This window comes from Gadus chalcogrammus, chromosome 3 (assembly GCF_026213295.1).
Source record: "Gadus chalcogrammus isolate NIFS_2021 chromosome 3, NIFS_Gcha_1.0, whole genome shotgun sequence".
Classification (NCBI taxonomy): Eukaryota; Metazoa; Chordata; class Actinopteri; order Gadiformes; family Gadidae; genus Gadus; species Gadus chalcogrammus.
Window position 1 is genome coordinate 17,457,480 of NC_079414.1, and position 15,000 is coordinate 17,472,479.

The 15,000-nt window shown below is 44.9% G+C and overlaps 1 protein-coding gene across 1 annotated transcript in view; it reads right to left on the reverse strand.

Moving 5' to 3' along the window:
* nr3c2 (nuclear receptor subfamily 3, group C, member 2) overlaps window positions 1-15,000 on the reverse strand; it is a 63,760-nt gene that overhangs the window by 18,607 nt on the left and 30,153 nt on the right. The window contains exons 3-4 of the mRNA XM_056586359.1: window positions 12,309-12,436; window positions 721-837 (exon numbers count right to left, since the gene is read on the reverse strand). Coding sequence (XP_056442334.1) covers window positions 721-837; window positions 12,309-12,436 — 245 coding nt within the window. The remainder of the gene's footprint in view (window positions 1-720; window positions 838-12,308; window positions 12,437-15,000) is intronic.

Sequence of the window (15,000 nt, forward strand, 5' to 3'; positions counted from 1 at the left end):
CGAGTCAAAACAACTGCAGAAACACAATAACAATGTAATAATAATTGCACAAGCAATACCATATAGCTGTTATATATTATTATTACTCTATATTATAGCTTCACTATTAAATCCCCAACCATTAAATTCCTTAACGAAACTCAAAAAATTATTTGGATCTGTAATGGCTCGAGAGAACCCCATGGGGTTTAAATATTTTATCCTCGCTCGCCTCTTCAGTGAAAACTGCCTTTGAGGTTAGTTCAGGTTACTGCTCAGGCTACTGTAGATCATTTGGTAGAGAAAAATCCACCATTTACAACCTTACATGCTCATGAAAACCAACATGCACACGCACAGTCCCACATACGCACGCACACACACACACAAACACACAGACACACACACACACACACACACACACACACACACACACACCCACACACACACACACACACACACCCACACACACACCACACACACACACACACACACACACACACACACACACACACACACACACACACAGACAAAACACGCTCAGTCAAACGTACAACTCATGGCTCTCCTGAGGCAGCCCATCCTTGAGCCTTTCATATGACTCGAGCAGAGACCTACTTTATCATCTAGCAGCTGTTTGTGATTTTCTAAAAAAAAGGGCTGTCACTCAAATGTAAGAGCCATGAGGCCAAGTGACGGGAGGCGGCACTGGAGGAAGTACAGGATAGGGCGTGGCCGTACCTCCCAGGTTCATGCCGGCCTGCAGACACTTCCGCACGCGACACGCCGGGCAGTTTTTCCTGCGGATCTTGTCGATGATGCAGTCGTTCCTGCCGGCGCAAAGGTAGTTGTGCTGACCTGGAGGAGCGGGAAGGGAAGGTCGGGTTAACTGGGGTTAGCAAGCATTCTACATGCTATGTTGAGAGCGTACATCAAAGTAAGTATGTGAGTAAACTCACGAAAGCAGGTTACAAAGTCACACTTTGACGAAACCAAGACAGAATAAGAACCAAAAAAATGATGCTTAATACTAGACAGCAGCCAGAAAGACAAAATCACACAGTGAAAGACAATTTTTAAGAATAAGACTTAAGAAGTTAAATAAATTTGGGGGCACACTCTGATCTCTGGTAGGGGGAACCGCAAGAGTACAAACGATCAATAAAGATAATCCAGACGAGTCTAAATGGAAATCGATGACGTGAAAATGTACAAAAAGAGACCAGAATTTCATGGCTATTTATGTACAAAGAAAAAAAAGGAAATAAAACTCTGATGGTTCATTTGGCACCTTCCTACATTGTGAAATGTGTAATGATAGTATGGCGTTGTGCTGGGTTTAAATCCAGCAGGGCTATAGATGGCTCTCTGGCTACCAGGGTTTCTGGCTGCAGCTACACTCCTGCTGCTGACAGTGATGCTAACACGACCAGAGTCCCTCTGCCGCCTGCCTAGCCCTCAGCTAAACCCAAATGATCTCCCGTTTCCAAGCGCTTCCTTCCGCTCCACTGGCTCTTGACTGTGCCGTCCCTCCCGCCTCCTCCTCCTCCTCCTCCCTCCCTCCCCGGCCTCCTCCACCTCCCCTTCCTCCCTCCCTGCACCTCCTCTTCCCTCCTCTTCCCTCCTCTTCCCTCCTCCTCCCTCCCTCCACCTCCCCCTCCCTCCCTCCACCTCCCCCTCCCTCCACCTCCTCTTTCCCGCCCTTCTCCTCCTCCTCGTTTGCTCCCACTCCCCCACCCCCCCCCCCCCCCTCTCCTCCCATGCCTGTGTCTCAATCCTTTAGCTCTCTTTCCACTTATTCACCAACACGCCCCCACACAGACACACACAAACACAAATACACATAGTAATTTGTATCGCATGCACACACATTCACACATGCACACAGGCACACACAGGCACATACACACACACACACACAAGCACACACACACAGACACACATGCATAATGCCCTGATGGAATGAGATCTCATGTGAAGTGACCCTGCATGGAGGATGCAGATATATGAGATAATGCCATTAGAGCTGAAATTGTTTGTACCTCTGAGACCGTCCTTGTGTGTGCATGCATGTGGGCTCATTACTGTATATGGGTCACTATTTATCTGCATATCACCGTGCGGTTTCACTTTTTTTCATCCACCGTCATTTATTCACGACTGAGCGGAATAAAACGTGTGAGGGGGCACCACCGTGACTCGTGAGCCCCTCTTTCTTTTTTTAACAAGGCTCGCCGTCAACGGGAATTAACCATGGTGCCGCATTTTTTAAGCATTAAAAAAAAAGAGAAGCACACAAAAAGAGGAGCCCGCATGAGTGCACACCGTGCCTGTGTCCGGGATGGAGCAGAAGTTGTTTTGCGAGCGAGCAGAAGAAGTGCGCAGTGTGTCTGTGTGGCTGCTGCCAGGAGCCGGGGTGGAGAGCTGCAGGAGGCAAGCAGCAGCTGTAGTCCCACCACTATTTCTGGCTAAATCACATGACCGTTACATAAGCCCATATTTCTTGCTCTAAAAAACAGTAAACTGCGACACAGGAAACACAACGCAGCCCTCCTCCTCCTCCTCCTTCTCCTCCTCCCTCATCCCTCCTCCTCCCGCCAAAACGCCCCACCCCCCCCCCCCCCCCCCCCCCCCCCGCCTCCAACACCACGATCTATACACACGCGCACACTCACACACACATTCCGGAACATTACACACACACACACACACACACACACACACACACACACACACAAACACTATCAAACACTATCCCTTCCAAAAGACACACACACATAGACACACAAACACACACACAATCCCACCAAATGGACGCGAAAAAAAAAAAAAAAAACTACACACACACATTCCCGCTTGAATGGGTCGGCCAAACGTCAGTATTTGATTAAAAAAAGGAAAGTCCTTCTGTCCAGCGACCCGTTTGTCTTCTCCTCTGAATGTTTTTGTTGGAGATGAAACACACACACAGGCTAGAGGAGCTGCAGCGGACAGGGATGTAAAGTTGGTGTGGGAGTTTGAGCAGAACTAATTAATTTAGTGCAACTCTTTTTTTTGTAGATCTATCAATGTAACCCTTTCACTTACTAATTCACAAACTCTGTGTGAGTGTGTGTGTGCATACCTCTGTGTGTATTTGTGTGTGTGTGTGTGTGTGTGTGTGGTGTGTGTGGTGTGTGTGTTGTGTGTGTGTTGTGTGTGTGTGTGGTGTGTGTGTGTGGTGTGTTGTGTGTGTGTGTGTGTGTGTGTGTGTGTGTGTGTGTGTGTGCGGGCCTACTAGTGCGTGTGTGTGTGTGTGTGCCTGCCTGCATGCCTGCCTGCGTTTGTGAGTGCACATAAAAAGCCAAATTTTGCAGATAGTCGTGGTCTGCTTGTATCTTAGAGGGATCTCGTTTTGTGCAAAATTCATATAATTCTCTGTTTTTGAATTCTTTGGACAAAAACATCTATTTGTATGTATTTTTATTTGAAATAAATCTTCCCATGTGAAGCAACGACATTGGTCTCACATCAGACGATGCAGCTGCAGTTCATTTTCAACCCGATGAAGAACCGGCAGGACTTCCACACGACGCTGCGTGAGTGTCGTCTCGTGTTCATAACTCACCCAATTACTCGATAGCGTAGTAACCCTTCACGGCGCCGGCGGTGGCTCCTTTATGCCTGGTGATGTCACAACGTGGCAACCGCCTGCTAGGTAAACTCTGTTGTGTGTCAACTCCCACATACATCAGAGATTCCACTAAGTGGGAAACACAGGGGCCTATGGGAGCGCTGCTTTAACAACAGTAATCGCGCATGCGCATGTGTGTGTGTGTGTGTGTGTGTGTGTGTGTGTGTGTGTTGTTGTGTGTGTGTGTGTGTGTGTGTGTGTGTGTGTGTGTGTGTGTGTGTGTGTGTGTGTGTGTGTGTGTGTGTGTGTGTGTGTGTGAGGGGTGTGTGTGTTCATCGATACTCCAGGGACATGCTCCAATGGATTCAATGATGCGATTGAATCCTTGAGACAATACCTTTAGATTGTCCTGAAGTGTGCTCCTGTGTGTTTGTGTTTGAATGTGTCCGTGTATGTGTGTGCATGCACCTGTGTGTATATGTTTGTGTGTGTGTGTGTGTGTGTGTGTGTGTGTGTGTGTGTGTGTGTGTGTGTGTGTGTGTGTGTGTGTGTGTGTGTGTGTGTGTGTGTGTGTGTGTGTGTGTGTGTGTGCGTGCCTGCATGTACGCATGTGTGTGTCAGTGTGTGTGTTTGAAAATAACTTCCTAGATGGATGACCTACTTTTATCCTGCAGCAGCAGCACCTACCACAAAAAAAAAAAAAAACTCACTAATAGCTGCTGGCGAATGGGAGTCACTGGATAGCATATAACTAACGGATTAATGCTATTCCCTCGTCACAATGCATTCCCTGACGTGTCCGATGTGATCATGCGCCATTGTGTGATTGTGCATTAAGTTATCTCATGTTGCGTGCCACTAAGCAACCAAATACAAGGGAAAACAATAAAATGGCAAACAATACGAAACAGGTGTCGCGCATTTAGTGGTATTGTCGCCACCCTCCCGGCCACTCAATGTCAAACAACGACCCCGGGAGCGTTAGGCAAATGGCGGCAGTCAAAGCCGTGGGTGGCGCCTGCATCCCTCGCCAAGCCCAGGACCAGCTGTGGGGGGGAGCTGGGGATACGGCACCCCATCGATGGAGCTACACTATCTGGGACTTTAGGAAGTAGGCTATGGAATCCAATATGACCCCCGTTAGAAGCGGCTGCTTTGTTTTGAATAAATTCCATTTTTCTCTGATGATATATCTGAAGTTTGATGTCGGATATCTGAGTTTACTGTTTTGTTTTTTTCTTCCAATATCTCTAGGCCTTCTCAGGGAGAGCTCTCGTGCTTCTGTGTTTTACATAGATCACTGTCGTTGCTTTTTGTTTTACTTTGAGCTGTTATTTGCCTAGCTAACGTTTAGGACTAAGAACCATGCCCGATTACTGTACATTCAAAGACTGAGAGAGAGAGAGAGAGAGAGAGAGAGAGAGAGAGAGAGAGAGAGAGAGAGAGAGAGAGAGAGAGAGAGAGAGAGAGAGAGAGAGAGAGAGAGAGAGAGAGAGAGAGAGAGAGAGAGAGAATCCCCCACCACTCCAAAACCACCACAAAATTATTGGAAAGTATAACTGCGGTAGTTTCCCTCTTGTGCATTGTGTCAATAATGCACCATTAACGGCCCGTACAATACCAGGGTGTTTGATACAGCCGCCCCGCCTGCACACGCCTTGAATTACCAATGTAGCCAGTGGGAATGTTCAAATATTCAGAAAGATGAAGAGAAAATCTCTACCCTCATGGATGCCCCATCCCAAAAACAAACGCACACCAATTATGGGACAAAACAATATGGGTGCGGAGCCTGGGATGGGTCTGTTGTCGCAGACTAAAGTAGTTAGCCGCATCAGTTTTGTGGAACCACTTTTGCTCCAAACGGTAGGAAGAGACAGAGGCCTTTAGACACCCCGGAGACTGCTGCACTACGGATCCCATAAGTCAAGACACATGGAGGAAACGGTGTTTCGACGTGCACCCGTGTGTATGTTGGCCCGGACTAAATTGTTTGTCTGCTACATCTTTCATTCAACATGCATTCAACCAAAACTTTGTAGATACAGTACGACTTGAGATGGCGGTGTTTACTTCCAATGCCTGTGCATGCATGTGCAAGGATTTTTGCATGCGTGGGTTTGTGTGTGTGTAATTGTATATCTGTGTGTGTGTGTGTGATTGTACATGAGAGTGAATGTGTGTGTGAGTGTGATGGTCCGTGTGCTTGTCTGCACGCATGCACGCCTGTGTACAATCTCTCATCAAAGGAGACTCCGTGGGACATGTGTTGCACGGTTTGCGATCAAGACAAGAGCGCTGTGTGGCTGCCTCCCAACTGGAGCCCTCGCTGCACACAACCTGAGGCATTCAATCCAGCGCGGGTGGGAGGCGGATTACTCCGACAAAGCCTTCTAATTGGACGGCGGGCCTGCCCGTCAGAGCATTAACAGTACAGCACTTGTCCTCAGATGACTCTGGCCCCGGCTGCCAGGGAGGCGGAACTAAGTAATAGGGGATTTTTTTTTCTCTTTTTTTGATTTTCTCCGTTTGACACCAGCGCCATAGAAACCGTGACCCAGCCACGCTACAGAGTCAACACCAAAAAGGAGGCCATAACTAGGTCGTTACCGAATAGTTCTGGGAACCTTTTTTTAACGACCACGAGGCCAGGCAGCAACGCACAGCGGGGAACAATGATTGTGTGCGACTTGTATGCGAGCTCAGTGTTGTTTACTTGTGTACCGTTACTGTTACGGGTGTCCCACTCCAGGCATACCGAGCTCTTGATGACATGCTAGCAATACGCTGGCGTACGCGCCTGGAGTTCTTTGAATCGTCCAGCGCTCCACATGAAGTGGTTTCTATTGAGAGCAGCTGTCTTCTATCAACAAGCCAGACCTGGGTACTCCTTCTCTCATTGGTCGATGCACTTTCTTTTGTTTGATGGTTTACGTTTATATATCCATGCTATAATATCAAACACTTCTCTCCCCTAATGCAATGTCTGACATATAGAAACCAGAGCTAATCACAGACTAAAGCCAGCAGATCAGGGGAACCTTCTTCAGGCCAGGATCCGTTGCAGTTATGCTGGTCTGGGCTGTGTTATTTCCGTCTGGAAACCGCCGGTTTCTTTTGACACTTTAGCCCCTGGTTGACAAATTGAGCATTCTGTTCATGAAAATGACTTTATTTCTTCAGCAGCAGAAAATAGTCAAAAAGAGTAGTCCTTCCTCGAAAACACACAGAAAAAAAACATTCAGTGCTGCTTATGTGTGTGTTTGTGTGTGGATATGTGGACAGGGAAGGCACCATGCACTGGTGGATAGCTGCAATGAATGTGTGTATTATTAATTCATATTGATTACATTTTTGTGACTATCATTAATATTAAACACAGTAGCAAATATTGTCCTATTAATTGTTATCTCTATAGGGGTGTACCTATAACACAGACTTTTTATTGGAAGGTTCTAAACTCAATCTGTCCGAGACAATCTGATTGGTGGATGGATCGATCTGAACAACATCCCAGCACTTCAAGGTAGAAGTCTCTCTCTAACAATGGTCAAATGCAGAGAAATCCGAGACGGTGGGCCTAAGGCTCCGTCCCATTGCATGTCATTGGCGTCCTATGTCCTTTACCTCTTGGGAACTACTCGGAAAAAAAACAATAATCCAGTAAAGATCTAATTTATTGATTCTTTCAATATCTATCTTGCTAACTACAATGTGCTACTTTGACAAGATGCTCCCGCAAGCCACCGAGTTGATTCTGTATTTCCCACGCATTGTTTTATCTATTTTTGTACCCGCCCGAGATAACGACGCCACCTGCGATCGATAGTGTTTCCCACACATTGACTTTTGTGTGCACTATTTGAAATGGGTACAATCTTATTTCATTGTGGAGCTGTGCGTAACACATGTGTGTCCGCTCTAGCTCTCTCTCTCTCTCTCTCAGCAACACGATGACAATGAAGCGTCTGTGGACAGCGCCTCCTCTCCGCGCACACTCTGACATCACAACAGGATCCTGCACCCTGGAAGGATTTTGGCCGTCATCTGAATCTCCCTGCTGAGAAGACGGTTCTATGGCGGTTCTATGATTCTATGATTTCATTCATAGATATTCACTAGTATGAATTCATCTAATGAATTCATGATTCATTCATAGAATCAATCCGGAGTTCACAAATCAGCAAAAGGAATGCCCAAAATACGAATCGAATCGAATACACTGTCTAAATCTCGTTAAATCTTGTGTTGGTGTGAATAAAGTCCACCAATGACATATGGAAAGTCTGTTTGATTTGTATTATAAACGGTCTATGTGCGGTACAACCACAACAGAGCTTTACTGGCCACGCAGTTCTTTACTTGATTTTGACTGTTGTGTAGGGGTTACACGTTCAACAGCCATTTGAATCCATTGAGAACGTGCAATGTCTCTGGTTTAATTGTTTTGGATAAGGCTATTGTTTAGGGGAGAGTACCTTCTAATTCTGCTCTATAGAGAGGAGAGCTGCTGCCAGACTGCCTCCCGGGCAGGTATACACCACTTGAACCACACGGTACTCATGACGGTGAACGTGTCTTTAGTTCCCCTCTTCACATTACTGTAATTCAGGGTCTGAATATCTGTTAAACATCCAATATCTTTATTTTAGAAATATCCCCTCCCCCCCCACACACACACACTCCCATCAGCTACCACCACAAGTAGAATCTCAATAGAAGACACAAGAGCAGATGTCTTATTGTTAAGCTCTCATGCCATGTAGTCAAAAGGTTGTGGGTTCAAACCTGACAATTCCAATATTAGTAGCGTCATTGAAAGTTGCTAGGGAAGTCTCACGTCTATAGTGTATTGGCTAGTGTGTTTGACTCCCAGCTCAAACTTACTAAATCTGGTTTAAGATGCTTAAAATTAAGCTACTTAGAATCAAGCTGCTCATATTTAAGGTGCTGGAAATTAACCGCCTAGAATGAAGCTACTTATAATAAGCGGCATATATAAACATTATCGATAGATATGAGATGAATTAGAATAAATGCCGAAACGATAAATTGTAGATAAATGTCTAACTGGATTCAACTTTTAAGATAAAAATATATATTTGTTGGACATTTTCAGTTTGTAATGGTGAATCACACTCACACCTAAAAATAGGGGACCTTACATTATAAGATTTCTTACATTTTAAGTCCACTTGAAATTGCTTTGAATTTAAGCAGCTTAACTTCTAAGCAGTTTTAAGTGTGCCTCAAAATGCATCTGTTTAATTTTAAGCTGAATGATTTCAAGCATCTTACATATTAGATGCTTATTTTTAAGCAGCTTAAAATGTAAGCACCTTTTTCATTGAACAATGGCATTTTTTAAGATTCTACATACCACTAAACAACTAAAGATTACAAAGAGGTGACCTAGAAAATCTAAATGTAATTTTTTTAAATTACTAGTTGGTAATCAAACATTATAGCGACTGCAAAGCTGCTTGGCTTTATCAACCCTGTTGAGCTTGCTTGAACAGTTCTTGATCTATACAATCCTAGATTCTATAGATAAGATGTACTTATTAAAGATGCAGTGTGTAGAAAGTAGCGGCATCAAGCAGAACGGACTTGGCAGAATGTATGTTTTAATTAGTGTATAATCCCATGAAAATAAGATTTGTGTTTCCTTAGAATGAGTCCTTTCTACCTACTTAGGGAGGGGCTCCTCATGGCTGTGCCCACCATGTGCACGGCCATGTTTCTTCATTTGCCCAGAATGGCTCTAGAGAACCTAAAACCCAACTACAATTAACAATCATAATCACTATCTTACTTGTAAGCTATGACCTAGAGTTTAAAATACTGAAACTTGAAAATACTGAAAAATAAAACGGTTATTTATTTTTAAGTAAATCATTATTTCCTGCACTTTGTATTAATCATTATATATTTTTGCTGCTAATCAAACCCAATCCATGCCGATACGCTATCAGGGCAGTATTTAGATTGTTTAGAATTATACTTGACAACATAGATATACATTCTCTACAGTACTTAATATTGTGATACATTTAGTAGAGTGGAAAACCTATTTCGTTTTTAGTTTTATTAGTAACATTACAGAAGTTCACTTATCGATTCATTATTGAACATATTATATTATAATGTGTTATTATATATTTCATTTACAGTAAATTATCAAATATAAATGATATGTAGGCTTGAACACACCTAAATATTTGGCCTCCTGAAACAGTTTTTCGCATTAAGAAATCCCACAACAATGAACCATTAATGTGTGTCATTTTTAGGTTTGGATTGGATGGTGTCCGGACTTTAGCCCTGAATAAATCGACCAGCTGACCTGAGACGTGGAGATGGCCATGCTGCTCAAGAAAGAATGACCAACCGGGATTGCTGGAATAATTGTCATAAATGTCAACGCCTATGTCCCTGCAGCTCTCTCTAATATCTCAGCTCTGTTTTTCACAGAGACGAGAGAGGGAGAGGAGGAGGATGGAGAGGGAGCGGGAGGAGGAGTAAAATGTCTTCTCACGTCCCAACTTACACCTCTCCACAGCTCACTGCTGACACATCACTTTCTCTCCCTCCCTCTCGCCCTCCCTCTCCCTCCCTCCCTCCCTCTCTCCCTCTCTCTCTCGCTCTCTCGGGGCTCTCTTTCCCCTAGCTCACTCGCTCCGTGTATTTCACCCTCCCCTCCCTCTCCAGCTTCTCCTCCCCTCTTTATCTCTCTCGTCAGTTTCCGCCTATTCTTTTTTTTTTTCCCGTCTTTGTCCTTCCTCCCCCTTTCCCTGTCTGTGTATCTGTTTCTCTCCCCGCCACCTCCTCCATCTCCCTTCACGCTGTGAAAGCCCTTCCTTTCTCTGCTCTCCGTTCAGCCCCGCTGCCAGGCGCGCACCTTGCGCCTCCATTCTCTCTGGAGCTCAGCTGCACAGCTCTGCAGAGGTCATGCGAGGTAAACTTTCAGCTGTACAACAGTAAGACGGGGCGCGCGCACAAGCGGTACACACACACACACACCCACACACCCACAGCAAAGCCTGCACACTGACGCACACACACACACACACACACACACACACACACACACACACACACACACACACACACACACACACACACACACACACACACACACACACACACACACACACACACACAACACACTCACAGCAGACACACAGCCCTCAATGATAGGAGGTCACTGTTAGTCTTCCTCAATGCTTCAGTCTGCTTAGTAATTCATAGTTTGTTTTTTATTTTATTAACTTTTTCTCAAGGTGAATTTCTACACGCCGCTAGAATTAGAAATTGTCCCGTTTAACACAATGCCAGACAAAGACTAACAGGGAAAGTCTCCTGTTGGTGCAACGTTGGCCAGTCATCCAACGCTAAGTGTAGCTATTCTGGGGCTGGATAAGAGTAGAACATGGTATGCGAGCGGGCCTAAAGCATCCATTGCCAAGCCCCCAATGGGTATAAGTAGTTACCAAGCAAACGCCAGAGCGTCAAACAACAACAACAGGAACGCTATCGGCTAAAAAAAAATGATGAGACTTATCTGCTTTCAATTCCCCGGTAACGATGGGTGTGTAAATACCAACTGAACAAAGGCCTGACTTGAAGAGAAGAAATTACTGCAATTCATCCAATGAGAGAAAAAATACCTTAAAGGGGCTGAGTTTTTTTAAGCTAGCAGGCTTGTTGTTTGCTTGTTTGTGCCTACGCTGGGGTTTGTACGTATTTGTTTTGCCTTCAGACGTTCCTCGACGTGATTTAGGCCAGTAGCTTGAGGCAACAGGCAGAAAATGAAAAGCACATTATGACTGGAACCGATTTTCCCCTGGCTAAATATAACAGAGTAGGCTGTTTCGGTTAAATTACCTACTGGATAACAGGATTGCTTTGCTCTTATGGGGTGGCAGTTAAATAAGTAATATCCAAACACTTTTTTTTTTTTTTTTTTCACACCGTTACTCTTTCTATTTTGCAGCTTAATTTGATTTTAATTACGGTTGGTAGGCTACAGTGCATATGAAATGTGTTTGTTTACTCTATTGACAAGCTAATGTATTTGTATTGATAAGACAAAAGTAGCCTGAATCATTGGGGTGGAAAAACTGTTTTCCTGTTATAACATGCTCTGAAGGCATTCGCCAACATCGGAAATTTGATCTTACACTTGTTTTTTGTTAGATAAAAGGTGGATTGTGGGAAAAAAATTCCTGGCCTTCGTTCTAAATATATGCACTTCAAAAAAATGTGTGCGCACTGATTATTTGTATAGCCTAAGGGACAAGGCTTCAGCATCTGTTTCAGTAGAACTACTAACAAACTAATGACTGAAAGGCCATATATTGCCAAAGGTACATAGCCATCAACTTTAGCCAAGATCAACTCTGGCAAAACTCTTAATAGATAAAAAGCTGACAAAGAATGGAAACGTGAAGTAGAAATGACAAGAATATCTGTTGAATGCCTTTTTGCAAAAACACCCTTTTCCTGCCATTCCAATTGCTTAAAGGGGTTCTTGGCCTGAAATCTGAAGCTGTTTACATATTCTCTAACCAACAAGTGTATTTGGTCTAAGGGTGTTTGAATCCGCAATGTTCCACGTCCGTACCTGTAGGCACCCTTGAGCAAGACACCCCGACCCCTTAACGACGCGGGTCTGAATCCACTCTGAATCCCTGTGGATAGCAACGGCTCCTACCTTCCACCGCTCTTTTGAAGAACACCTTGCAGCTCCCACACGTCACCACGCCGTAGTGGCACCCGGACGCCTCGTCCCCGCACACCAGACACACTTTGGCCGTCGATGAAGGTTGTCTTAGTGACGAGCTGGAAGGAGAGGCAACAAAAAAGACACGTGATGCAACATTTTATTTACAAATCAGACATAAATCAGGAAGCGGAAGACACACAGCGACACTCTTGGAGGAGGCCGACCAAAGCCAGGTGGCTTCCTCACTACTGTCCATCTCCTGCTTTTATGGCCTTCGGTACAGTAGCGGCAGAATACGACCGTAAATGTGTCAACTGACGACAAAGTCTCGAGGACTCTGAACTTCTGTAATTTATCTCTTGGTGCGGCTCATAAAATAATTCATTATACTAAGTAAAGCAAACCTATTCACAGGTGAGACAGCGGACAGAGCAGGCCAGTCTAAACAAGTGTAAGGTTACTGTTGACACTATATGCCCTCGTAACACTACCGACGGCCCGTATAGAACAGAAGCTAGTTCGGTGTTAGACGAATAGACAGCTAAAACACTTTTTGAAAGCCTGCAATAAACAGTAGTGTCAGTGTCGACTGTCACTGTGAAAACCTCATACGTTTTTCCCATTGAGAATCGACCGTTGAATCGTAGAGTCATAATCACTTCAATAAGGCCGTCGTAGGACAACAGTTTTATTTTAGTTTTGATTTTCTTTGTCTTAACTTCTCTTTTGTTTAGCGTGCAGATAAGGACGCCCTGCCACCTGCGGTGAGTCTCCGACGGGTCCCAAACCTTTAGATTTACGATCAATAACGGAACAAAAAATCGGTGATTCATCTCCATATTGTCCATGAAGAGCCAACACAATATGGTGTGTAGGTGGACCTGGTCGCAGTTTACAAGCATATAGATTGGCAGTGTGTTAGTGTACAGTATATACAGCACCAGCTTGTCTGCTGAGAACAACAGGATAAGCTGAAGTGATCAAGCCTGTCCATCTGGTGAAAAGGATACATGGGAGCCAAACAAGAGTAAATAGTCTGATCCGGTTCTCGGTCCTTCTGCCTGCTCACCTATCTGCTGTTCATTTCTTTTTCCACCGTTTTCCATCTGAAGATGGAGGACGGCGCATGCTGGCCACTTCAAGTTGTCCAGCAAAATATGTGCCAGCATTAGCAGGGGGGGGGGGGGGGACAGTTGTCAAGTTGAGATTTGGTCTCTGTCTCCCAATTATCCTGATTTACGTTGTAAGCGCTATGATCTCTCGAGGGAACACGGCCTCAACGGGTTCTCCGTGTTCATTGTCATGTCATGATTGCACTCTTCCCTTCCACTACTCTGCCACATAATTGGTCGCCCAGAATGCCTCATGGTGGATAGGACGGTCTTCCATGGACAAAAATCGACATCTCGGTGGACTCACATGCTCTGCACGTCTCATGGCGGACATGATGGTCTGCCATGGACGAGACACAAGCTCCACTGTGTCTCATCATGTGTACCCTCTCTGCAGCCTTGCCAGCCGTGTTCAAACGAATGGCCTGAGCCTGGCCACTCTACACTGTGGAGCATATTGCCCCTTCACCACCAGGATGGAGGAGTCGGCGTGCCCCCAGATAGACAGGAAGCCCAGACGCTCCCCCCCCCCCCCCCCCACAGCTCCTTGGAGTCTTAGGCGGACGCATGTCAAAAAAGTAGAAGGTTGTTGTAACATTTGCTTTTACATTGAGGTCATTGAGCAGACGCTTTTATCAAAAGCGGTTCATACACACATTCCACACCGACGACAGTGTCAACCATGCAAGGCGACAGCCAGCTCGCCGGGAGCCGTCAGGGTGAGGTGTCTTGCTCAGGGACACCTCGACAGGGATTCGGGGATCGGACTAGCAACCTTCCGATTGGAAGTCAAAACACTCTACCGGCTAAACAGACCCCCGCCAGATATGTAAACTCCAACTCATGGTACTAGTCACTGGTTCCGTGTTGAGATATACAGACCTGGAGCCTCGATCAGAATTCAATCATGAGTTCTAAGAAGACCAGGATGACAACTAATGCAATGGCTGGACCCATTACACATGGGTCCTGTCATCGTTTAAGTTTCCACTACTATCTGTAAATGTTAGGACAGCCTCACATTATCACATTAGCTGTTAAACAGCTAAATAGCTAAACATTCAATTTAAGAATATTCATGCTCATTCAATTTCCCTATGAAATCTTCAGCATTGGTAGGTTATATGTAACTGAGATGAATGAATGTATTTCTAAACCTATTTCCGAGACAATGCTCGGATGGGTGCATTCGAGCATAATGTAGGATGTGGAAGGGACACATTTTAAACAATGAATCCGGAAACTTAGATTCTGTTTGCCGGAGTCAGCAGAATTGTGTTCAAATCCCTCCAATGAAACCTGACATAGTTGTATCAGTTGTCAGTCCATTAAGACGTCCGGTTATCATTGCTGGAAATTACCCTCTAAAATCATGCCTAAAGTATGGATTTTATCCACATGAAAAGAGACATTCGCAGGGTTTGGGATTTTACAATACATTATTTGCAACTTCCCACTGAATGTGGTAATTATTTAGCATAGCGTACATGAATATGTTTCGATTTTAACATACTTTTGAGAGGTTGAAATGCACACATTCAAACACACACACCCAGACACGCGCACAC